This window comes from Chelonoidis abingdonii, chromosome 25, assembly GCF_003597395.2.
Source record: "Chelonoidis abingdonii isolate Lonesome George chromosome 25, CheloAbing_2.0, whole genome shotgun sequence".
Taxonomy (NCBI): Eukaryota; Metazoa; Chordata; order Testudines; family Testudinidae; genus Chelonoidis; species Chelonoidis abingdonii.
Window position 1 is genome coordinate 12,405,193 of NC_133793.1, and position 24,509 is coordinate 12,429,701.

The 24,509-nt window shown below is 40.0% G+C and overlaps 1 protein-coding gene across 50 annotated transcripts in view; it reads left to right on the plus strand.

Moving 5' to 3' along the window:
* Positions 1-24,509, plus strand: part of EPB41 (erythrocyte membrane protein band 4.1) — a 156,516-nt gene that overhangs the window by 107,288 nt on the left and 24,719 nt on the right. For 21 of the 50 annotated variants that reach the window (XM_075060946.1, XM_075060930.1, XM_032802803.2 and 18 more), the window contains 2 exons: positions 3,070-3,252; positions 4,955-5,005. In XM_075060946.1, coding sequence (XP_074917047.1) covers positions 3,070-3,252; positions 4,955-5,005 — 234 coding nt within the window. Of the gene's footprint in view, positions 1-3,069; positions 3,253-4,954; positions 5,006-5,405; positions 9,133-24,509 lie in introns of those variants that run through there. The other 29 variants (XM_032802789.2, XM_032802805.2, XM_032802809.2 and 26 more) reach the window with 5 other exon arrangements.

The window sequence follows — 24,509 nt, forward strand, 5'->3', positions numbered from 1 at the left end:
TTGACGCTTATTTCAGTTGCGTTTGCCTGGACCTTCTGCATTCTTTCTTGAACTCTTTTTCTTCCTCCTCTGCTGCTGAATTTGTTTTTGCATGCTGTTGCATGAAGACTTTTTAAAAAATATGCTTTTGCATGTCAACAATAAACACAACGATGTGCAGTCATTTCTCCTACCTTTTTTGTTTTTCATTCTGTCATACTTACCAGAAAAATATATGATTGGGATAGTCCTGTGTTAAATCTGTTTCTAGAATCCTGGTGACTTTATTGCATGTTTTTTTCCTTCAGTCCACATATAGGAATTTCTACACTGGTAACTCAGAATAACATGAATCATGCAGGATGCAAGTATATAGAGAGTGTGTCTCTCTCTCCTTGACTGAGACAAGGAAAAAAAGAGGGGAATGGAATCAAGAATGAATCACAATTGAGCACATACAAATGAGACTGACAGTAAAGCTGCAAGCTGTGTAAACTATACAGCAGTCTTGTTCAGCATTCTTCAGAAGGGCTCATGCCACCATTGCTTGCTAACAATAATGTTAGATGAGGCCTTTTTTTGCTTTTCAGAGAACTGCCAATAGAATTTACCATCATTGTTGCTGTAATTTTTCTCTAAACACTTTCCTGTTCTAATGTGTTCTAGGAAACATACAGGTCTCCTACATTGGAACAAACCAGTGGTCAATAGCAAGTCCCCTAGTGTCAGATGTAATTACTGTCCCTAGCGAAGTGTACCATTGAATATACTTCAGTATGCTACTGCTCAGCTGTCAGTTGTCATGTATTCTGAGGGTGCAAGGTTGTTTTCTGTCATTTCATGCGCAGGTGTAGGTCTTGGATAGTCAGCTTTAAGATACTGAAACTTAAAATTTAGAGGGCTCACACGCAAACAAGATCTTGAAGACTGGAACGTTCCAATCATATATTTATACATTGTTATGGAAGACACTTTGTGGCTTCTGGTACTGACTTTCTCTATGTGTTGTGTTTCTATTAACGATTACAGCTTCAGCAGCTGATAGGGGTTTCCTCAGCCGTTGCTTTTGAAAATGAAATGTACTAACTGCCTTTTTTAAAATATTAATGTAAAGCTCTGTGGCTTTTGGTTTCTGACGGCTACAATTTTAAGCTTTTGGACTTCAGTAAAATGGTCAACAGGAGTCATCTACAGTCAGAATGCAACAAGGATTTCACCTACCATTTGTTTAGGTCATGCATAAGCTAATTGTTTATCTATTCTCAATGAAAATTTGTCTTAAATGCTTTTTTCCTGCTAGTGTGGTACTTGGCTCTGGCACATGTATTGTGTGCTCCAGTGCACTTCATTTTGCCTCAGCCTCCTCAACCTCTTACTGCCTTCTCCTGCCACCCGAAACACTTTTGTTACAGGTGTTCACAGACCCTCAGCTAGAAATGGGCAACCAAAAAGGTTGCGTTGCCTATTGTTTCTTCCTTTTTATTCTGTGTATTTGGCAGATCAGATTAAATCCAGAAGACTGGCTGAGTGTGGGAAAATGTTCTAGAAAATGTTTTTTGTTTTATTTTATTGAAAACAGTTACTCCTTCAGATCTTGAACTTCTGTGCTTCATAAATTTATAAAAAGGTGGAACAGGAAAAAAGTGTAATTATTAGAGCGCTTCGTTCATTAAAAGAGGCTTACAAAAGCAATTCAAATTTCTGTGGGATACATCTTGCTACCTTTAGCTTCCACATTAATACTATTCTGGCAGGGGAAGTCCAAATGTGAACAAAGTGCTTCTTACCAGGGGCAGGCTAAACAAGAGGAGTGATCTTTGTGTTCTTTCAATCCAGAGTCAGTGGCAGGGCTCCTCTGCATGTGTTGCTGATTCCAGCTTCTGAGTTTACCATGGAGTCTTCAACAGTCATTTTCATGCTTTTTCTAACTAGCAGGCACTCATCCCATGTTTTCATGTGGGAGAAAAGCTAAAACTATTGGTTCCCCATGGATAGGCCAAAAGAGAGAGCTATATTAATGAAGCACTCTTTTATCTCTGCTAGCTGAAGGCAGTCTGTCTTTGGTAAGCTTGCAGGGTCGCGGGACTGGGTGACCAGACAGAGTAGGCTCTTTTGGCAGGTATTAATTTAAAGCAAATGCAAGCAATTTAGTCTTGTGTAAGTAAGTGACTTAGTAGGTTGAAAAACAATTGAATGTATAGAGAATGGAATCTGCAAAATCAAATTTGCCAATGACTCTGTCTTGCTTGTTTTTTGCTCTGTCTTGAAATGTCTTTGTTTAGCTTAAGGCTATTTTATTCAAAAGGCTTTGTTTTAAACAAACTCTGTTTTTACTTGCAAGGCAAGGCTGTTTTTCCATGAGAGAGTTGAATTGTGGGCTTGTGTTGAAGTCTGTGCATTTATGCTGTAACCTGGCATCACAGAATAGAGAGTTAACATTTTCCATACCCATATTGTTTTAGCTTGGGTGCACTGGTTATTCTGATGTGAAGTAGATGCTCAGTTAGTTTTAGGAGTCGTTTTCTCCTCTCATATTTTGTTCACTAGCGTGAAACCACTGGTATAGTTCCTGGAAAGAATGAGGTGTGGGCAAAGAAGGTTATGAGGTTGCTTTTTAAAGATAATTTCATACGGGAGGGGAAGAAGTGGAAACTAGAAACAAACTCTTAAGAATGTTAACAGCATCTGTGAGCTGCCCGTAGCTATTCAGGAAAACAGAAAAAGAGGAAAACATGCAGTGAAGGATATGAAGTCAAATTGTCGGGGTTCTTTTAGTTTTGTACCTTGATATTTTAAATCGTCTTTAGGTAAAAATCCAGGTGTTTTGACTATAATCTATTTTGCTGAAGTAAAAGATGACTAATGTCAGGTCTCACTGCTAGAGGGGCAGACATCTTCCACTTAATTAAAATTTGTCCCTCAATCCGGGAGTAGAATAAAGGGAAGGAGAACATTCCTTTGTATATTTAGAGTGAGGACAACTAATGGAAATTATCAACAACTTTGAGTGCAGCTTGCTATCTGGCAGCACAGGCAATTTTAGATGGCCTCTTTTTATGTGCCTCTTCATTTGAGTTTTTTAAATCATAGGGACTAGATGATAAAACTCAAGAAGAAATAAAGAAACATCATGCTAACATCAGTGAGCTGAAGAAGAACTTTATGGAGTCCGTCCCCGAGTCCCGGCCTAGTGAATGGGATAAGCGCCTGTCTACTCACTCCCCCTTCAGAACATTTAACGTCAATGGGCAGGTCCCCACCGGAGTGGAAGGAGTGAGTACTTTATGAAATGTGGTATTGATTGATTTTATATTTTAGCAACTAAATACTGACACTAAAGGAACATCTTTAAATAGTGGAGGACTAAACTTGGCTCATGTTATATTTCTGGTTGGGAACATTTCAGATGTCTTTTTTTGGTGGGTTTTAAGAACAACATTGTTGCTGAGGGATTCATTTATTTTAGCTTAAGTCACAATTCTTATGTGATACAGTATAAAACAATATTGGAGCTTCCTATCTGGCTTTGTAGCAACATTAGTTGATGTTGCCACTAGAATTTTGTTTTCTTGCTATCAGTTTCAACATTACAAGAGCACAGACTTAAATAGTTATGTTGGGATCTGGGTTATTCAAAATATAGGTGGGGGTAAGTCTATCTTCCAAAATGGGAAATGTCAAAATAGATGTGGATTGTAATTTTAAATTTTAGCTTCAAGGATATTATCACAAGCCATGGAGGGTGGAAAAAACGTATTTTGGATGGTGCCTCTAAGAACCAAAAATCACAAGGCTTGATAAGCCAGAGAGGAACCTTGTTAAGAGTTTTGTATGTAACTCGGCCCTGATCTTGCACCAGGAACTGCCTGTGTGTACCCATATTCCAGTGGGATATCTTACTAACACGGGCACAGGGGTATACAAGGAGTTGGGCCATGGCTTGGTAGAAACATAATTGCTTTTTAGGGAAGTGTTATCCATATTTGTAGCAGTTCATGCACATTCATAGGCCTCTTCTTTAGTTGCATAAGAATTTTACTACTTTTCGTTAGTAAGTAAGCTGGAGAAGCCAAGGGATCAGTCAGTCTGTGTCTAGTCTCTTCCTTACTGGTAGTCAGTATCTTACTGGGATAGGCCTTGTCTTATTACTACTGCTGTTACTTAACTCATAATTAAAGCTCCTAGATCAAAATAATTACAACTTCTTGAACAATGATAGTTATTTGCCTTGGAGGGAGGGAGGGAGTGAAATCCTAGCTCCATTGAAATCAATGGCAAAACTTTCACTGGTTTCAGTAGGCCCAGGATTTCCCGTAGATCCGGCCCCCTCGCCCTGCCACCAGTTGCTGTGGAGACTCTCTTTTTGTTTGCTTGACTTTTAAACCATGCAAGTATGGAACTTGTAACATGGAATAATCTTGGGGGAGGAGGAGGAAGTTTCCAGTTAATTTGTTACACATGAAGCCACTTAATAGTTTGATGACTGAACTTTATTTTAAGAAGCCTTTCTGCAGGATGCTCTCCAGTAGAGCTGATACAGGGGTCTCCATCCGTAAGAGTACTTCCCAAGATGGGGCAGAGGGGATAGTGTGTGCTTATCAACCCACAACTACAGTGGCTTGTTAGCAATTCTTTAACGCTGTACTAAGGGTGGTGCCAGCCCTATGTGATACCTGTCTGTGGAAGTTCCAACACCTGTGACATGGTCCTTCTGAAAACGGCATTTCAGTGAAGGTGATTTATGATCGTAACATGAGACACCTGCAGAAAGGCACATGGATAGTGTTTGTTTGCCTTCACATTATTATCAAATGTATAAGGAAGATAAATTTGAATGTAATGTAATTCTTTTTGCTGAGGTACCATTATGCTGTTGTTGCAAAAATCATGGCATTCTATATGGGGTTATCTTTCTACTATTCCTATATCTTACATTACAAGACAAATGAACTTTACACACTTTGTGTATGTCCAGGTCAAGAAAGCCACTCTCCTGTCCTCTGAAAGAAGGGTTGGTGGGCCAGAGGTAAAGCTGCTGTTATGATATGTGCTTCTGAAGCAGAATTTTGCTGTTATAATGGCACTAAGCAAAAACTCAACAGCAGCTGCTAAGTAACTTTTTTTTTATTATTATTTTTTTTATTTTTGGCAACATTAAGTAGTTTCATATCTCACAGCTTCCTGACCTAACACCTTAAAGAATTTGCACTGCTGCAGCTTTTGCAGCTTTCAATTTGCTTATTTCGGCGCATGGCTGGTTGAAAAGCTGCATGAAGATGTAACTGAGTATTCGGAAAGAAAAACAATTATGAAAGTTTAACTCTACCCTGTTCTTTTTATGTTGTCTTCCTTTCCTTTTCCGTTTTCTTTTTTGTTTTAATAATCACGTTACTCTTGCATTTTATTTTATTTCTTTTGCTGCCCAGTCCCCTAGCTACTTTCTCCCTGATACTCATCACTTAGGGGTGTGCAAAGAACCAGCCCCAAAACACAAGACTGATCAAAGGAGGTTGGATCAACTGAGAGAGCTTAGGGCCAAATTTTTTCTTTCATAGATGTACCAGGGTTGACCATGCTTGGCCAACTGAAAGGATGGAAAGCATTTCTTGAATAAACTGCAATAAAATTTTCCCAAACAATTTTCACAAGTGCTAAAGCATTTGTATGATACTGTGTTCATTATAATTTCACATTCTTTAGATTCTGAAGACTCAGATGTACTAAAATGTAAAACAAAATCCAGAGTTTGGAATGTTACTACTAAAAACATTCATGTTCCATACTCCTGATTCCGAAGGGATTGAATATTTTGTATTCATAACAACAATATCATTTTGAAAAAAGTGGAAATCTTTTGATACTGTCTTCGTTTGCAAAATCTTCAAAACTTTCAAAACAAGATTTTATCATCTGCATTAAAATCTGGGTGTCAAACCTTATGAATGAATGTCACTTTTAAGGCCAGTATAGTATAGGAAGTTGTAAAAGACTGTATTTTTTATACTACCATTTCTATTTGTAATACATCAAATTTAACTTTTCTCAACAATTTCAGTTGTGGAACACTTGAGCACTAGATTTTAAATGATCCTTCTCTCAAAGGGAAATTGTGAACACTCATGAACGTGGCCCTAAGATTAGTGGCTTCTATGAAGATGGTCATATTCAGAAGATAGGTTACAGGATATTGCTGAAGTGCTTCTATCCTGATTGAGCCTCCACAGAATTTGTCCTTCACAGCAGTTTGCCAATTTAGGAATAAAATATTGATCAGAGCCTCTGGAAGACCTGTCCTAACACTTTGTACATCCCTAAGTACCATTTTGAGCACTTCCCATCTGTCATTTTTGTTCATCTCTCTGTCTTTCTTGATCTTCTGCCACGAATGCAGACACAGGAACGTCCTCTATTAGTACAGGATGAAGACAAAATAAAAAAGCAGATGCCTACTGAGACAGCAGTGCCCCAGGAAGCAAAAGAAGATATTCTTCCAAAGGTTTCTATTCCAATTCCTGAGGAGCAGAAATCACTCAAAAAGTGCCGCCTGTACTTTAGTACTTTTTCTTCTCCACGCATTCCCTTTATGATGTCCCTTTTTGTGGTCCTTGCACTAACTGTGTGGTGGTTGGTCTTTCTGTGATCGGAAACAGGGCCTAATTGAAACCTCATGACCACAGCTCTTGAATGGTCGACTGCATCTTCTATGTGTTGCCCTCTGATCTCTGTAGTTCGTTGTCCTACGAACACTCTACAACTATGTTTTTGATCATAATATTTTACCTTGTATAATGTATGATTTGGAATTCTAAAGGAGTGGCAATGGATTGCCAGACCCGCAATAATACACTGAAATTTGAGCCTTGGTGATCTACAGACTAAATTTTAAAAAGCATGTTAGCTATTGAGTCCTTGTCTGAAAGTCTTCAGCGCTGAAGTGGACATGCCGACAGTGGGCGTTTTGCTTCTCTACACTTCAGACTTCTTGCACAGCAGTTTGTGAAAAGACTTGATTTGAAGGTTACTCTTATTCTTAAACTCAGCTCTTGTATACATTTATAGTGCTTATGGTGCGGAAAATTCAGTCTCAAATACGTATTCAAAAGGCTTAAGATCATTCACAACAGTGTACAGAGTCTGATCCATAACCACTCCTTTTCTAAGAAAACAATATTAGCATACAAATTGCTTTTCTTTAATTAAAAAAGGCTTGGGTGTCAGTGGCTCTCTTAGGGATAATTGATGTATGTACATAGGAACAGACTACTTCAACTGTCCTCTTTATGGAAGATCCTTTTCGGTCTTACTACTGTCTTTGCACAAGCATCACTGCTTATCTTTCATAGCTGAACTCTCCTCTGAATGAAAATATTGTCTAACTTGTGTTTTTCTGGGGGGGGGGAAACCCTCATTAAAAGCAGTACTTATTTATTGTAAGGTTAAATTAATCTGTTTCTGAATTTGATTCCCTTGGTGCACTGTAGATATGTTCTTTCAATTTGTGTTACTCTGACTGAAGTGTGTGTACTAATGGTCATGTGAATGGAAGTAACATGCTGTTAAGTACACATCCTGTACCTGCATGTTGGCTAATAGCGTTGTTAAGTTTATCAAAACATGTAAAAGAGCCGTATGTCCAGATCATAATTCTAGTGTTAAAACAATTATTATTTTGACTACTTTAACAAAACCTTTGCATACGGCTTATTTTTGTAGCACTTTTGTATATATCTGGATTATTTGGTTCAAATGATCTATAATTGAGTTTAAACTTGACTGTATTGTTAATGACTCAGTTGTATGAGAACCAAGATTTGATGCTCAGCTGGGCTGAACACACCTGGCTCAGAAAGCAGAGGGAAGGTGGGACTCTTTCTTGTGGGCAGTTGCTTCCGAGTATATAATAGTCAGGGGACAGAGATGAGCCAGCCCACTCTTTGCATTGTAATTTGCATTCTCTAGAGTATAGGTGTAGAAATAATATCATTGCTGAGACCTGCAAGCGGTTTCCCACTAAGGGGCTATTAAAGAATGAAAGACGCTTGGATGAAAGGGACTAAAATCTGTGTCTATATTTTTCTTTATGTACACAATGTTATTTTAGAAAGTTAATGTGTAAGTATACGTGTGGGTGGGTGTGCACCTGTACGTGTGTGCACTAGGAAAAGAAAGGAGACAAATCTATAATGAGTGCATGGAATTGTGCGCACGTTGTCCAGTAATAGTGAACCTTAAAATATTTCATTTGCATCTCTATTTACTCTCATAAGTGCGTTGATTGAGGCTCGCTGGACAGTATTTCAGAACTTTAGCTAGGAAGAATCTAGTTAGTGAGTGAAACATTAATTTCGTTTTTTATCTCATGAGAATGTTCATGATTTTGGCCAGTACTGCTTGAATACTTGTAATGAGTTCAGATTAGTGCTCCCATTTGTGCCCTCAGGATTTTGCTGTGTCAATACCAGTTTAATTGAAAAGTGTCAGACCCTTTTAGTACCATAATCATAAACTTCCTATTAAAAACAAATGTGAACATTGTATTGATGCCAAATAGTATATACTGAAACCATAATATACAGTTTTTTCTTTGTAACTATTTAAAAATATTAAAACTAAATTAAGCATCAAAGGTAACATTGATATGCATATGCAGGTTTAGCCACAGACTAAGGGGAGATGCCACTTCAAAAGAATAAGGCTCAGTAGGCAAATGAATGGAGAAACCCAGTAGTAGGGCTCATTGTGAAATGTAGGAGGATTGTCCTGAGGAAGTGGGAGGAAAGAGCAGTGGGGAAGCTGGAAATTCGGATCAGTGGGTCAGAAGCTAAAGGGAGAACCTGAAATGGGTGCCCGGTGTTGAACACTTCTGTATATGAGTTCTTACAAGAATTGGAAAGGACAGGATGTTAAAACTCGGATCCCAGGCTACTTAGAAAAAAATGTTTGCTCTTCACAGCACATCGTCTCAAAAGTGAGGGGTAGCTGTGCCTTCACTCCCAGCCCTCAAAACACACTATAACTAGAAAAAAGTACTTACCACTATGTTTGAAGAGCCATAGGCCTGAGATTAATATGGTGCTATTGAGAATAGCTGGACTTGAGGCAAATCAGCTTCTCACAAGACTACTTTAGAAACTCCTGTTTAAAAAAAATAAAGAGAGAGAATACCATGAAATGACTATAATGAATATCAATCATCACAAGGCCATGATTTCTACAGCCATATCTGCCTTGTCAGAAGGAACTAGGAAGTGCATTTTTTTTTTTTTGGAGGGACGGGGGGATCTTACCTAGAAAAAAGTTCAAATGTAATGTTCAAGAGAGCCATCACTCTAGGGTAAGAAGAGTTTATATCCTTTTGTTCTACTCAGGTCGTCTCTGAACTTCCTAAATAAAATAATCTCTTTATCAAGATAACTTTGAAATGAGACTGGTTTCTATTTGAACTATATACAGATTCTGAGAGAGCCCCATATAATGTTTCCCAGCACTTAATTGCTATCTCTGAATAGGACATGAAGAAATTGAACAAGCTATTAATAATCTTTTTATTTAGAGGTCAGCTAATCATCCAAACGAATTGTGAAGGTGCATGTCTTACATTAGATTAGATTTATACCATTCAAACAAGTCTGTTTCTCACAGAAATATCTGGTAAATAGTGCATTACTTTCAAGCATCCTTAGGATGTGGTCTTGTCCACGTTTAATAATTCATGGAGCCTTAACCAAGTATCCTAGAGTTGGCCTTTATGGCCACTTCCTGTAAGCCACCATCTTTCTGATCTGCATTTTGAGGGAAAGGAACATCAAGGAAGAAACTTAAAATTTTGCCTTCACTATGTATGAGGTCTTAACGTTTTCTTCCCTCCTCTTAGACTGGAGAGTCTTATGTTGCTTGGACCTCTAGATGGAGAGTAATTCTAGAGTGTCAGAGACATTGCAATTTTTACTTGACAAAATTTCAGTATCTCTTGAAAATGTATATAAGCAGTTTGCTACTGGAGAGACTCCTACCTCTTTGTTTGCTTACAGGGCATATGTAAGCACAGTATTACCACAAAACCACCTTTTATGGTAAGGATGGTAAAATCTCACTTGCGTATATGTTCAGTATCTCAAGGTCCCTTTCAGCCCTGCATTTTTGTGATTCTATATTGCATCACATACATACATTATATACACTTTGCTATGCTAACTGTCTTTCTGTGCTTTCCTTAAGATCAGCATAAGATGCAGCATTGAAATAAAAACAGTATATGAATATACAGATTTGTGTATATATAAATAGTTCTGTATGCTTAATGTAGTACAAAATATCAGTTTTAAATAGCTTGCAAGGAGATGTGTTTTTCCTTTTATGTCTATTGCTAACAGTATGATTTACTATTTCTAGAACTGAGATGTTCTTAAAAGGTGCTACAAGAGGAGTTGTTACCTTACAACTAGATATGTAATTTCTGATGTCAGGCAGATTAGGTGCAGAATAAGGTGTTTCACGCTATACCTTAGTGTAAAGATAGATGTCGCAGAGCGTTCATGAAGAAGTACTGAAAGAATACATCTTGCTCTGTCCTGACTCCAGAGGACAAGAGGGAGTGGAGTAAACCATCTAGCTAGCCTACTGGCCAATTGTTACCATGCCACTGTCAAACATTAATTCATGGCAGTGCTGATCTTGTTGTCATTATTTGTATTTGGCCAGTAGTGTAATTGAGATCTGTTGCACTAATGGTGAATATTTGAGAAGGTTGTGAATATTTGCTACTCTGAAGGGAGGGTAAACATGTCAGCAGGATGCATAGAATGTAACCTTGCCTAGGTTTATGTGAAGAAGGCTGCATTCTTAACTTAATCCTTGATGACTTATTACAGCTCAGGATGTTTCAGCAGCACCTAGATACTGGTCACTAGGTGCTTTATAAATACCTAAATGGATAGAGGCTGCTAATGGTATTAATATGCATTAGTCTTAATTATTTTCCAGCGTTTTTCATTCTAATATCTTCGACTGTCACACCTAGCTAAGACTTGTGTGTGCTCTGCGTGGTTATGTAAAATTGGGGATACAGTCCAGTTAGAGGCAGAAAGAAGAGCCTTCTCTTCAAGGCTTCAATCCTCTGTAGTCTTTGGGTTGTGAAGTTCAAAACTCCTGAGTAAATTAGTTGATTGTATATATAATGCATGTCGTTAAATAGAAGTCATTTTAAATCCTGTGAATCTTAATTTATTTTCATTATGTTAGTGTTACTAAACTCCCTTGTGGGGTGAAATGCAAAATAGTTTCTTGGTCTTACCCACATTTTCTTTTAAAAGTTATTGGCACTTTGAAGCAGGGAGGTGGGTTTGAGTTCCCCTGTGGCTCTGTTTCAGGCCCAGGCATCACTGGGGACTTTTTACAAACTATGATGCTAGCGCTTTGAAACTTGTGCAGAGATTTTTTTCCTTAACTTAGGATTTATTGAAATTCAGATTAAATGATGAAGATAAAATATATTAAAATAGATAAGTGGTACTGGATATAATTATTTTAAAAAACCTGTATTTACATTTTAATTGGAGATGCTCAGATGAGGTCTGTTAGCAGAGGACCAGTAACATCAGTACCTAGTACACTTTTTTAATTTTTAAAATAGACTGTTCAAGTTGTATGACCTACAATGCTTCAGTGTACCTTCTGTAGTTGTATTTGGTGCCAGAGGCTGTCAGTCTCATAAGGCAGCATCATTCCTTTGTACTGTGTTGCACACAGAGTTAATGGTACCAGCAGGTGCTGTGAGATCTTAAAGTGATATCTTGACCAGTACTACTATCAAAAATATAGCAGGATAATATAAACATTATCAGCTGGATGTTCTCTTGCAATACAGAAGTATATCTTCAAGTGCTGGTTCCTATGTGTATTCCACACATGGGTATGCATGTGCACCATACTACTGTGTGGAAATTCTTAGTTGTTCACTTGTATATGCGCAGTTGCTCTCCTTGTGCTCCAGACTGAGGACATAAGAGGCTGTGTGAGCTGATGCCTCTGTAGTTCCCTTTTACTGCCACGTGGCCTGAGTCAGATTCCTGTGTCCACAGATTTCTCCAGTTTTTTATCAGCCTGTAAATAGTTTTAATACTTAGCATAGTTAAAGGTTTAATATTATATAGTTTAGCTTAGTTTCTTCCATTTCTTGGGAGTCTCTCCTTGTGCACTGGGACTATGCCTGGAGTCTTAAAATTCAAGAATTGTCTCTCGTCTTTGCTCCTTCTCTGAATCATAGGCATCAATGTTGTCTCTGCTGTCTGGGTTAGATGCATATCTAAGCAAAGAGCAGCATTTGCTGTTTCTTTCCCCTGTGGCCACATGAAGCATGTGAGCTTCAGTTGAGGAAACTCATTATGGAGAGGGCCATGAGACCTCACTGTGATCCAGGCCAGAGAGACCCCTCCCCCACCGACCCCATCCCAATTCACCAGTGTCAACCAACAAGCAGCACCCCTCTGAGCACAAGCTCACGAGTGGAGCCTAGAACTGCTAAGCCCAAGGAATCATTCTCCAGGGCTTTGCATGAGAAAAAGACACTCTTAGCTCAGGACTGCATAAGACTCCTGAGCAGAAGGGTAAAGCATGAAAGCAGATCCATCGGTACTGTCACTGATTCTGACTGCTAAACACAGAGACCGCCATCCACCAGTCCATATAAGAGTGCTGCATCTGACTCTTCAGAAGTACCAGCCCACCCTTCTCAAGTACTTTAACTTTCAACATCTTGGGACATATTGGAACGGTCAGTCACAACCACTGGACAACCCGGAACACCGGGACATGCAGAGAAACCTATACCTCACTGGAGGATATCTTCCTCCCTTATCCTCAGTCCACCCTCCTTTTGAGCTTGATCCTCCAGAGAGACATTCCCTCACTAGAGGAAGAAACTACTTTGACAGTATGGGAACCCTCAGGCAGAAGTGTTCGCCCTCTAGTACCAATGGTCCCATTGGTGGAGCAAGGGCAAGTCACGTACGTGGACAAATCAGATGTTCTGGCCAGCCCATCATCCCCTCAGAGATGAAACTTGACAGGGAATTTAATGAGATTTGGATGCCCTCTTCCCAGATATGACTATTCCTGGATCTGTCCACAAGCCCTACCATACCTCTTCCACACAGCATCTATTGGATCCATTGCAGTACGAGGAGGAAGTGATCCAAATCCGCAACTACTGATGGTATTGACAGGGAACTCATCCTCTTCACTGGATGAAGCAGATGCTTCACCATCTCTGCCAGGTGACCATAGGCAGTATCAGGAGCTCCTGCAGATGATAGTAAATGATCTCCAGATTCCACTGGAAGAGGACCAAGTTACCCAGCCATCAGCTCCTTGGCATCCTGTAACCTACAGGTCCCAGCAAAGTCTCTCCCCTAGTAAATGAGGCCATCATGGAACTAGCCAGGGTCATCTGGCATACCCCAGCCTCCTACGCCCCCAGTCTTAAAAGAAACGAGGCACCATTTTGTCCCAGACAAAGGAGCTGAATTTCTTTTCATGCACCCAGAGCCCAACTTGTGCAGGCAGCCACAGAAAGAGAAGGATTACAACACCCTAAGGCCATCCTTCCTGACAAGGGCTTGAAGAGGTTGACTCTTTTGGAAAGAAATGTATTCTCATCTATGAACCTCCAGTTCCATATCGCTAACAAGCAGGCCTTGTTAGTGAAATACAATTTTAATAACTACTTCAGACTGGCAGACTTTAAGGACAAGCTTTTCTCTAGAGGACAGAGCCCAATTTCAAACCTTAATTGAGGAAGGCAGGCTAGTGGCAAAAACGTCCCTACAAGCCACAGTGGATGCAGCATCTAGAGAGCAAGCCTCTGATATAATTATGAGGCGTGAGTCTTGGCTTTGCTCTTTGGGGGTTCCTAGGGAGGTTCAGAATACCATTGAGAACTTACCATTTGACAAGTGAGACATGTTTACTGAAAGAACTTTTGAGTCCCTGCACATATTTAAAGACTCTAGACTGACCCCCTGCTCCCTGGGTACTTACATCTTGACCTAAAAGAGAGAACACCAGAGGCTGGTATATAGAACAAGTGTGTTCCCTCCGCAACCATCCCAGCATCAGCATCTGGCTGAATCTCCACACGAGCAACTAGGTTCAAAGACCTCAATTTCCACCCCCTTTGCTACCACAACATCCACCCTCCTCCTAAGGGCTACTTTTTGCTGCGTCAAGAACTGGCTACCTTTATTGATGCCAACCACTTATATCCCTACCCCTGTCTTTGCGGGCTGTCTCACACTTTTCGCCGACAAGTGGGTTCTAGAAATCATCTAGAAATCATCCACCATGGTCATTCCATCAGATTTTTCTTTCTTTCCCCCTTCCCTACTTAAAATCCTTCCTGATTCCTCTCCAAGGACCTCTCTCTCAATACTGCCAGGAGGCTAATTAATATAACAACATTTAACATCCCTGTGGTGGGAGGAACATCTCAACAGCCCAACACTGTGACATTTAATTTCAGAAAGGGGAACTATGCAAAAATGAGGGGATTAATTAAACAGAAATTAAGATACAATGACTAAAGTGAAATCCTTGCAAGCCACGTGGGCGCTTTTTAAAGACACCATAATAGAGGCCCAACTTCAACGTATACCCCAAATTAAGAAACACAGTAAAAGAACTAAAAAAGAGCCAGCGTGGCTTAACCATGTAAAAGAAGCAGTGAGAGATAAAAAGACTTTGTTTGAAAAGTGGAAGTCAGATCCTAGCAAGGTAAATAGAAAGGAGCAAAAACACTGCCAAATAAAGTAAAAAATGTAATAAGAAAAGCCAAAGAGATGTTTGAAGAAGGGCTAGCCAAAAACTCCAAAGGTGGTAATAAAATGTGTAAGTACATCAGAAGCAGGAAGCCTGCTAAACAACCAAGGGCGCCCCTCCATGATAGAGATGGAAAAGGAGCGCTTAAAGACAATAAAGTCATTGCGGAGAAACTAAATGAATTCTTTGCTTCAGTCTTCACGGCTGAGGATGTTAGGGAGATTCGCAAACCTGAGCCAGTTTTTGTAGATGACAAATCTGAGGAACTGCCACAGATGGAAGTGTCACTAGAGGTGGTTTTGGAATTAATTGATAAACTTAACATTAACAAGTCACCGGGACCGGATGGCATTCACCCAAGAGTTCTGAAAGAACTCAAATGCGAAATTGTGGAACTGTTAATTAAGGTTTGTAATCTGTCCTTTAAATCGGCTTCTGTACCCAACAACTGGAAGGTAGCTAATGTAATACAAATATTTAAAAGGGGCTCTAGAGGTGATCCTGGCAATTACAGACCAGTAGGTCTGTTGATACCGGGCAAATTAATTGAAACAATAGTTAAGAATAAAATTGTCAGACATATAGAAGAACATAAATTGTTGGGCAAAAGTCAACATGGTTTCTGTAAAGGGAAATCATGTCTTACTGATCTATTAGAGTTCTTTGAAGGGGTCAACAAACATGTGGACAAGGGGGATCCAGTGGACATAGTGTACTTAGAGTCCAAAAACTTTGGCAAGGTGCTCACCAAAGGCTCTTACATAAGTTAAGGTTTCATGGGATAAAAGGGAAGGTCCTTTCATGGATTGAGAACTGGTTAAAGACAGGGACAAAGGGTAGGAATTAATGGTAAATTCTCAGAATGGAGAGGGGTAACTAGTGGTGTTTCCAAGGGTCAGTCCTAGGATCAGTCCTATTCAACTTATTTCATATGATCTGGAGAAAGGGTTAAAAAGTGAGGTGGCAAAGTTTACAGATGATACTAAACTGCTCAAGATAGTTAAGACCAAAGCAGACTGTGAAGAACTTCAAAAGATTCACAAAACTAAGTGATTGGCAACAAAATGGCAAATGAAATATAATGTGGGTAAATGTAAAGTAATGCACATTGGAAAAAACAACCCAACTATACATACAATAACCAGCTAGAGCGAATGGCCAGGATAGAGGACTCTGGAGATCTGTAGTTGCAGCCCATACCCCGATTGGGGTGACGGGCGTGAGTGAGTGAGTGAGTGATACATACAATATGATGGGGGCTACTTTAGCTACAACAAATCAGGAAAAAGATCTTGGAGTCATCGGGAATAGTTCTCTGAAGATGTCCCAGCAGTGTGCAGAGGCGTCAAAAAGCAAACAGGATGTTAGGAATCATTAAAAAGGGGATAGAGAATAAGACTGGAAATATATTATGCTTTATGTATCGATGGTGCGCCCACATCTTGAATACTGCATACAGATGTGGTCGCTTCATCTCAAAAAGATATACTGGCACTAGGAAGTTCAGAGAAGGGCAACTAAAATGCTTAGGGTTTGGAGAGCCTCCCATATGAGGAGAGATTCAAGAGGCTACGACTTTTCAGCTTGGAAAAGAGAAGACTAAAGGGATATGATAGAGGTATAAAAATTGAGTGATGTTGAGAAGTGAATAAGGAAAAGTTATTTACTTTTCCTATTCACTTTCTCAACATCACTCAATTTTTTCCTATATTCCTTTCTCAACATCACTATTCTCATAATATAAGAACTAGGGTCACCAAATGAAATAAATGGGCAGCGGTTAAAACAATAAAAGGAAGTTTCTTTTCACACAGCGGCACAGTCAACTTGTGGAACTCCTTATCTGAGAGGGATGTGAAGGCTAAGACTATAAGCATTTATAGAGAACTGGATAAATTCATGGAGGTTAAGTCCATTAATGGCTGTTAGTCAGGATGGATAAGGAATGGTGTCCCTTGCCTCTGTTTGTTAGAGGGTGGAGATGGATGGCAGGAGAGAGATCACTTGATCATTACCTGTTAGGTTCACTCCCTCTGGGGCACCTGGCATTGGCCACTGTCGGTAGACAGAATACTAGGCTGGATGGACCTTTGGTCTGACCCAGTATGGCCGTTCTTATGTTCTTACGTTCTAACTCTCTCCTCTAATGACAGGCATTAGAAGGAATGTCATCTCAGTATCAAGGAAGAGGGTTCTATTCCCCATACTTCTTAGTCCCCAAAAAAGAGAGAGAATGGTCTTTTGATAACTGAACATCTTTATTCAAAATTCAGCTTGGTTACACTAGCATCAATAATTCCCTCTCCATGGGAGGGAATGTGATTCACAGTTGTCGACTTGAATGCCTATTTTCATGTGGATATTTATCTGTCCCACAGAAAATGTGTCCGTATCCTGGTAGGTCAGGAAGGCTACTAGTTCAGAGTCCTTCCCTTTAGACTAGCAACTGCACCCAAGCTATTCATGATTGTATTCTCAGTGATGGCAGCCCAAATGAAATGCCATGGCAATGTAGTCTTCCCATACTTTGGACAACTGGCTCCTAGCAGATCATTCCAACCACAAGGTCAGGTTGGTGAGTTTGTTTCTGCTGCCATCTTTTAGTAGCACCGGGAGTCTGTATGGAATAGGAAAGACTCCACTTGGAAATGCTACCTAGCTAGAGATGGGTTCGCCTGGGATGGCACAATTAGTCTTCCTCAGAATCTGAAGATATCCCAGTCATTTTAGATTATCTCCAGTCTTTGAAGAATTTGGGTCTTTCCATTAGCTCGCTGTGGTTCCATCTCACAGCAGTCAGTGCCTTCCTTCCCTAGTATATGAGCGTTCCATTTTTACTCACCCAACAACAGTTAGATTCCGAAAGGGCCTAGTCAGGACCTTTCCACCAGTGGTCAAGTCTACATCTCAATGGCATCTCAGTCTAACCCGTCAGTACTTATCAGGCCACCATTTGAACCTTTGGCCACATGCTCTATGTCCCACCTTTCCACAAAGGTTGCAGTTTTAGTTGCTTTAGTTTGGCCAGGAGGGTGAGTGAGAGAGAGAGGAACGCTCATGGCCAACCTACTATACACCATTTTTCACAAGAAGAAAGGTTTCCCTTCACTTTCTTCTTAAATTCCTCCCTAAAGTATTTTCTGAATTCCATCTAAACCAGTCTTTCCATTTCCTGATTTTCTTCCCAAAACCCAGTGCTTCTGTTGACAACAAGACTTCATTTCTTGGATGTCAGATGAGCCCTTGCAGTCTACCTGCAAAGGACCAAACTGGTCAGAAAATCACCAAGATTGTCACTGTAACAGAAATGTCATGAGGACAAGCAATATCTTCTCAGAGAATCTCTAAATGGATTTCTGGTTGCATCATCATCAAGAGTTACCAATTAGTGAGTATTCCTCCCCAGGAAGGGGTAAGGATCTACTCCACAAGAGGCACAAGCTGCCTTCACAGCATCTTTCCAGGAAGTACCAGTACTGGATATATGCGGAGTGGCTACTTGGAGCTCCATTCACACATTGACAAAACATTATGGGCTATTTCAGGCCTCCTCTGCGTGTGTGGCTGTAGTGATTTCAGTTCTTCAAGCATCTTTATGGACTGCATTCTCATCCACTCCTCTAGTCTGAGTACTGCTTATCAGTCACCCATGTGTGTAATACACATCGGGACCAGAAATTGAGAGAACTTCCCTGTAACTAGAAGTTCTTTGAGGTGTGTGGCCCTAGCTGTATTCCACTACCCACCTTCCTTCCCCCTGCTTTGGATCTTATCTGATTCAGGGTAAGAAGAGTAACAGGCAGTTTAGGCTGATGCCTCTCCACTTATGTCCTTGGTCTGGAGCATGAGGAGAGCCATTGTGCAGGTGTGTGGACACTGCTTACTGAGAATCTCCAGGCTTGGGTGCATGATGCACATGCATACCCACACGTGGAATACACATAGGAACAGCACATTTCATAGAACTTCCAGTTACAGGTAAGTAACCTCCACTTATGCACCAAACCAGTTCTTCTGCAGACTTCTTATTCCTTGTTTCCCCGTTTAGTTTATGAAGGATATAGTGAGGAATAGCAAGCAGTGGGGTTTGGACATTATCAAAGGGCAAGTAGAAAAAGGGAGACTGATTTTCTTACACCCTTGTGACTTCACTGGAGTTGCTCCTGATTCTCACCAGAGTGAAATCTGAATCTGTTCACAGTCTACACTTCTGAGCTTGTCAAGGTGATTATCAATGATATAAAGTGTGTTAATTTATGTAAGAGTTGGTAACTTTTCACTGTATAAATTACACCACTAGCCTAATTGATTTGTGCGTGTGTGTGTGTGAGAGACAGTGGGGAAAAACAGTAGGAATATTCCAAGAAATAGAAGGAAAAAATGCCTTTTAGAAAAGCTCAAGGAAGGAGGGAAGGGTAGTTTTATTTAGAACCCAGTTTGGTCTCCATTTAGAGTAGTGGTGACCCAGGATATCTAGACAGATACACATTCACTTATTGGGTACAGGAATGTTTCTCAGTTATGGGGCTGTAGGAAAGATTGCTATGTTCTTTGACAAGCAGGGGTGGCTCTATGTATTTTGCCGCCCCAAGCATGGCAGTCAGGCAGCTTTCGGTGGCATGCCTGCGGGAGGTCCACTGGTAATGCGGATTCAGCAGCATGCCTCCAGGAGGTACGCCGGTCCCATGCCTTCTGCGTAATTGTCACCGAAGCCAGCGGACCTCCCACAGGCATGCTGTCGAAAGCAGTCTGATTGCCGCCCTCACGGCGACCGGCACGCTGCCCCAGGCACATGCTTGCTGCACTGGTGCTTGGAGCCACCCCTGTTGACAAGCACCCAATATTAGGAAGGTGCATTCTGATGAGCTCAGTGTCTGTGACACTCAGTGTCTGTAATTTTATACCAGTGGTACATGGTATAGTTAACAGTCAGTGCATGGGGACGACAATAAGATTATTTTTAACTAAACCTCTCTTTTGGAACACTTTTTTCTTTTGTATTTTTCTCCAATTATTTGCTTTGTAAATATGTACATTTATTGTCAATAAATGTTGTTGCAAATCTGAACCCTCTTTCTATTATTCTGTTAACAAAACAGGAAGTATTCCTGCATTATAACCTATTTGGACTAACACGCTCTCTTTCTTCTCTGGGTGAGCCCTTTATGCCAAACCCAGTACCGTGCAGTCTTATACAAAAAGTGGATCTTTCATCCATGTTTTTGCTTTATTTTAGAGCTAACCACTGGCTAGTGTAGGGTCCACTAGTGCCACTACAGTGCAGTCGTCTCACTAAGTTGCCATTATAGGCCCCTGTATTCACTGCCATATAATACAGCCATCATCATTTGTTGAGACTGAAGCTCATGCAGCCTAATAGCTGTAAAAATCATTTGGCACTCTCTGAATTGCTCAATGTAAGTAACACATTTCTAAGTACTTGCTACTAACATTGAATGTGAACAAACTAGTTTGGAAAAGCTACAGTAGTTGCATCTGTTCTGCAGCCAGCATGAGAAACATTGTTTCCTAATGCAAAGCTGCACGGGACTTTGCTGGTCAGTGATTCTAACGGTGTTGAAATGTTTTTTTTAACATTTGGGTTTTTTTACATTACAGTTGTTCTGTAGTGTCATCAGTCATGTGAATTCATTGCACAGTGCCTGGAAAAATGTGATTTCAGGCAAAAAAAAAATTTTGATGCTCCTTTAAAAAACCCATTCCATTAGTATCTGTCAGGATTTGGGAAGCACTAACTTCCCTAACTAACCAACTTCTGTTTCTCCCACTCACACCAACTTCCCTTCCCTCCACCCCCATGCTCACGCAATAAAATTATCTGGCCTTGTTTCAGCAACAGGCTTACTCTGAAGTTGACTAAAATTGTACATAAGACATATCCCTACATGAAGGGTCAGTTATAAATTTACTAGAGTAAATTTTCTTTATACCAGCTCTTCAGTTGTGAATTTATTCTTTATCCAAATCAAGCAGAATCTCTGCCTAAACTGCTGAAAGGTTCCTGAGGGAAGGGAAGACCCACTTCAGAGACAGCCTGAGATGGAAACATCCCCCTTCCCTCTCATATGAACTCTGGGTTGTGCGATGTCCCCTTCGTTTTTTTGTTTTTGACTGCCCCAGCCGGGGAAAGCTCTAGGACTGATCTGGCGCAGGAGAGAGGGCCATACCAGGGAGGAGGCTGTTTCAGTCCTTAGAAAAAGGAAGCTTCCATGTTACCCGCAACCGTTGGAAGAAGCCTTATAGTGAACACAGCTCCTGAACCCAGATGGCAACCTTGGGACAATCACAGGGTGGTGGTAGGAAGTGGCTCCGCTAGGGCAGCTTTAAGCACTCCTGAGTGTTAGATCACTGATAGCCCACAAAGGGTCCTGTGTTGGAGCTGGGTGGAGTGAAAGGGCCCAGGCTCTCCTACCAGTCACTGCCCCTGCAAGTCACTGGGCTAGGCCCTGACCACTAGGTCTGATGCTCCCCTATCAATCACCCCCTGAACAAGGACCCTCATATATCCTCACTGCTTCTCTGCTTGATTGGGACCTGCACACGTGCAGAATCTTATTGACTTGATTGGAGCTCTGCATGAGTATAGGCTCTGCCTATGTGGAGTGGCTTGCAGATCTGTGGCTTTAATAGTATCTGGAGAAGGAGTAGGGGAAATGAAGCAGTAAAAAAGTAATGATTTCTCCTCAGTTTTAATATTTGACTGTGTTTCTAGTATATTTTCAGTTGCAGCTGCTGAACTGACTCTGAGTGCAGTGTTCGTTTCTAAAGGCAGTTGATACCCCATGAAAGGGGTACTAGAACAACAAATGTGCAACCTCTCACACCACAATACTATATCCTGGGCTGTGGCCTTCCAGAACAGAGTTGTTCCATAAAGATAGAGGGAAGTGTGCTTTGGAAGAGTTTAACTTGGCAAATTGCTTTAATAATAAAATTACTGGGGTATTGCTCTTTCAAACTGCTAAGCAACTGAAATTCCCTGCGATGCACTGGGAATTGATATCACACTGCATCTTGCAGGATTTGGATCTGTCTTCAGTATAATATTGTTTGAAATTACAAGACAGGCTAATCATCAGAATATTATGCTCATTTCATTGGTGACCTAAAAACCAATCCAAAATAGGCAACCTCACAGCTGATGGCCATAAATAAAAGCTAGCTTTTGCTGTCCTACTTGTAAAGCCTTAACTTTCCTTGTCTTGGGAAATCGGGAAGCTATATAATGTGTAAAAAGGTGTTGTAAATTAAAGATATCTATTTACTGCTTTATAATATTCTTTGTTCAAGTGCTTCCGACAGCTTTGTTGAGGTTGAGAACATTCATCAGTAGATCTATGGAATTATTACTGGTGAGTGTAGTTCATTGCAAAATCAATGTCTTCTATTTAATGGCTAATTGTGCATTCGTAGGCATTTACATCGATCTTGTTTGCTTATGTGTACACTTGTATCTTGGGGATAACCTAATAACAAATGCAAGTGTTTGACGTGGATAATTCTATACTGAATAAAAAGTTGATTAGGAAGATTAGCTAGTTAGAATTTGTAAATTTCATTCAGTTCTGTTTGTAGGGGATGGTTTCAAGTTGGCATTGTTAATATTATTCCATCATCCTAATTGTTTATCAGATACATTCAGTAACTGGCAGCTTTGGTGGCTTAACAACTACTTTATCAATCCATAGACACTCCCTCCACAGTTCTCTCATATGGTGAGGTAATTGAAAATGTTGACGAGAAAGTCAGCACCATTTCTGTGAAAATGTGCTCTATGCAAGCACTTCTATGAATGAGGGAGGATAGAGTGTAGGAAAACTTGACAATTAAGCATGAGCAACTGGCTGAACGTTGGGAGGGTGGGTAAGAAACAGCCTTCATATATTTTGCTGCCAAAAAGTACCATTAAAAAGCAGTAATATATTAAACCGCTAAAAATATCTGTGTTCTTTGTTATCAGCCACACAATTACTGTTATTAATTTATCCCGTATTTGAAATGCTGGTTTTAGTGTCACTTTTTTCACTGTAACTTTAAGTAAATGTAGCGGTATCCTCAATATTTTTCAACATCAAGTGCATGTGATTGGGGTTTCCCAGGATGATTGTTTTAATTGCATTCATTTTTGCTCTTAAGAAATGGGGCAATGCATCTTGTCCTGTACTCATCCTACGCTATGTATGGCTTATGCAAAATAGTCTGTTGCACATCTGATTAGTTTTTTATTGCAAGTTGCCATTAGAAACTAATGGGTAGATTTGTCAGAATTGCTAATCACCCTCCACGTCTGCTGATTTAAGTCAAAGTTGAGATGCTTTAGTCGCTCTGAAAATCAGGCTTTTAATCGGCCTAAAAACAGGAGTGCCTTTGCATTTGCAAATTAAAAAACATCTTGATGAGATCAGATGTCCAAATTCCCAATTTATCTTTATAAACAGATCTATTCTCGCCTGCATGTAGACTGTATATCCAAACAGGAATAAGCACAGGCATATTTGTGTATAAAAGTCTGTGTGTGTAAATAGGTAATTATATCTGTTTATAGATAGAAATAGTTTTTAGTTAGGCTCCCTTGGTGTACTGCTGGAACAGGAAGGGAAGAACAAAGCACTTGTGGTCAATTGATCTTATCATAATTTGTTTCAATTTTTCTTTTGTTTGCATGTTGATGTTTATTTCAGAATGTTGCTGTATTGAAAACCAATATATCTTTACTGTAGATTTCATTCTGAGTGCTGATATTTTTGTATACACTCACAATGAAAGTTGCATTTAATTGCTAAATATTTGTTCTTGTAAGAGCTTAAACACAGTTCCAGTTTTCTCGGTCTTTTCTATATAGACTCTTTGCTTTCTTTATAGGATTTCATTTTTTCGTGCTGTTCAACTTAATCTCACAGTTGATGTTTAAGCAAATTGAGCTTCCAGAGTGTATTCCATAGAAGTGTTGAGCACTTGCTGCTCCTACTGAAGACCCAGGATCAGGCCTCTAGTTTGCAAAACTTGGTCATGTATCACTTGGTACACTGACAGTACACTAAATGAGCACTTAAAATAAGATTAACACATGGGCAGAAAAAACTGACAATTTTCATTGTCTTCCCCCAAACGTGAAAGGTAGTTGCAATATACTGCCTCATATTAGGCAGTAGTTCAAAATTGGCATTACCTGGGGGCGGGTGGAGGGGGGAGTGTAGATACATGTAAAAGCAATATTTTCAATCAGAAATAAGTTTATGCATATTATCTATCTTGGTCGTCCTTGTATCATTTTAGTCACCGCTGAATGTGTTTCCCAAGTTAAAATCCAAAAAATTTACAGGAAACACAAATTATTTGGAAATCTTAATACGTAGCAATTTGTGATTTACCTTATCCATAACGTTACAGTGTAGAGATCTAGAATTGAGCAATCGTTTCATCCCAACAAAGTGAAAGTAAGTGTTAACTTGTCCTTAAATAAAAAGCAGTCATAGTTCCTAAAACAGATTTGTGCTATCCCATCAAATGGGAGCCATTAAATCAGGGATGGCAGACTTCCGACCCACTTGATACATTGATTTCGACGCTATGGCAGATTCAGCTTCTGCTGATTGCAAGCTTTAATTTAAAACAAAGACGATAGTTCTTGCGGTTGCTAAGAAAACCTTTTGAATGCAAATCAATGTGATGATGTCTACTGATCATCTTAATGG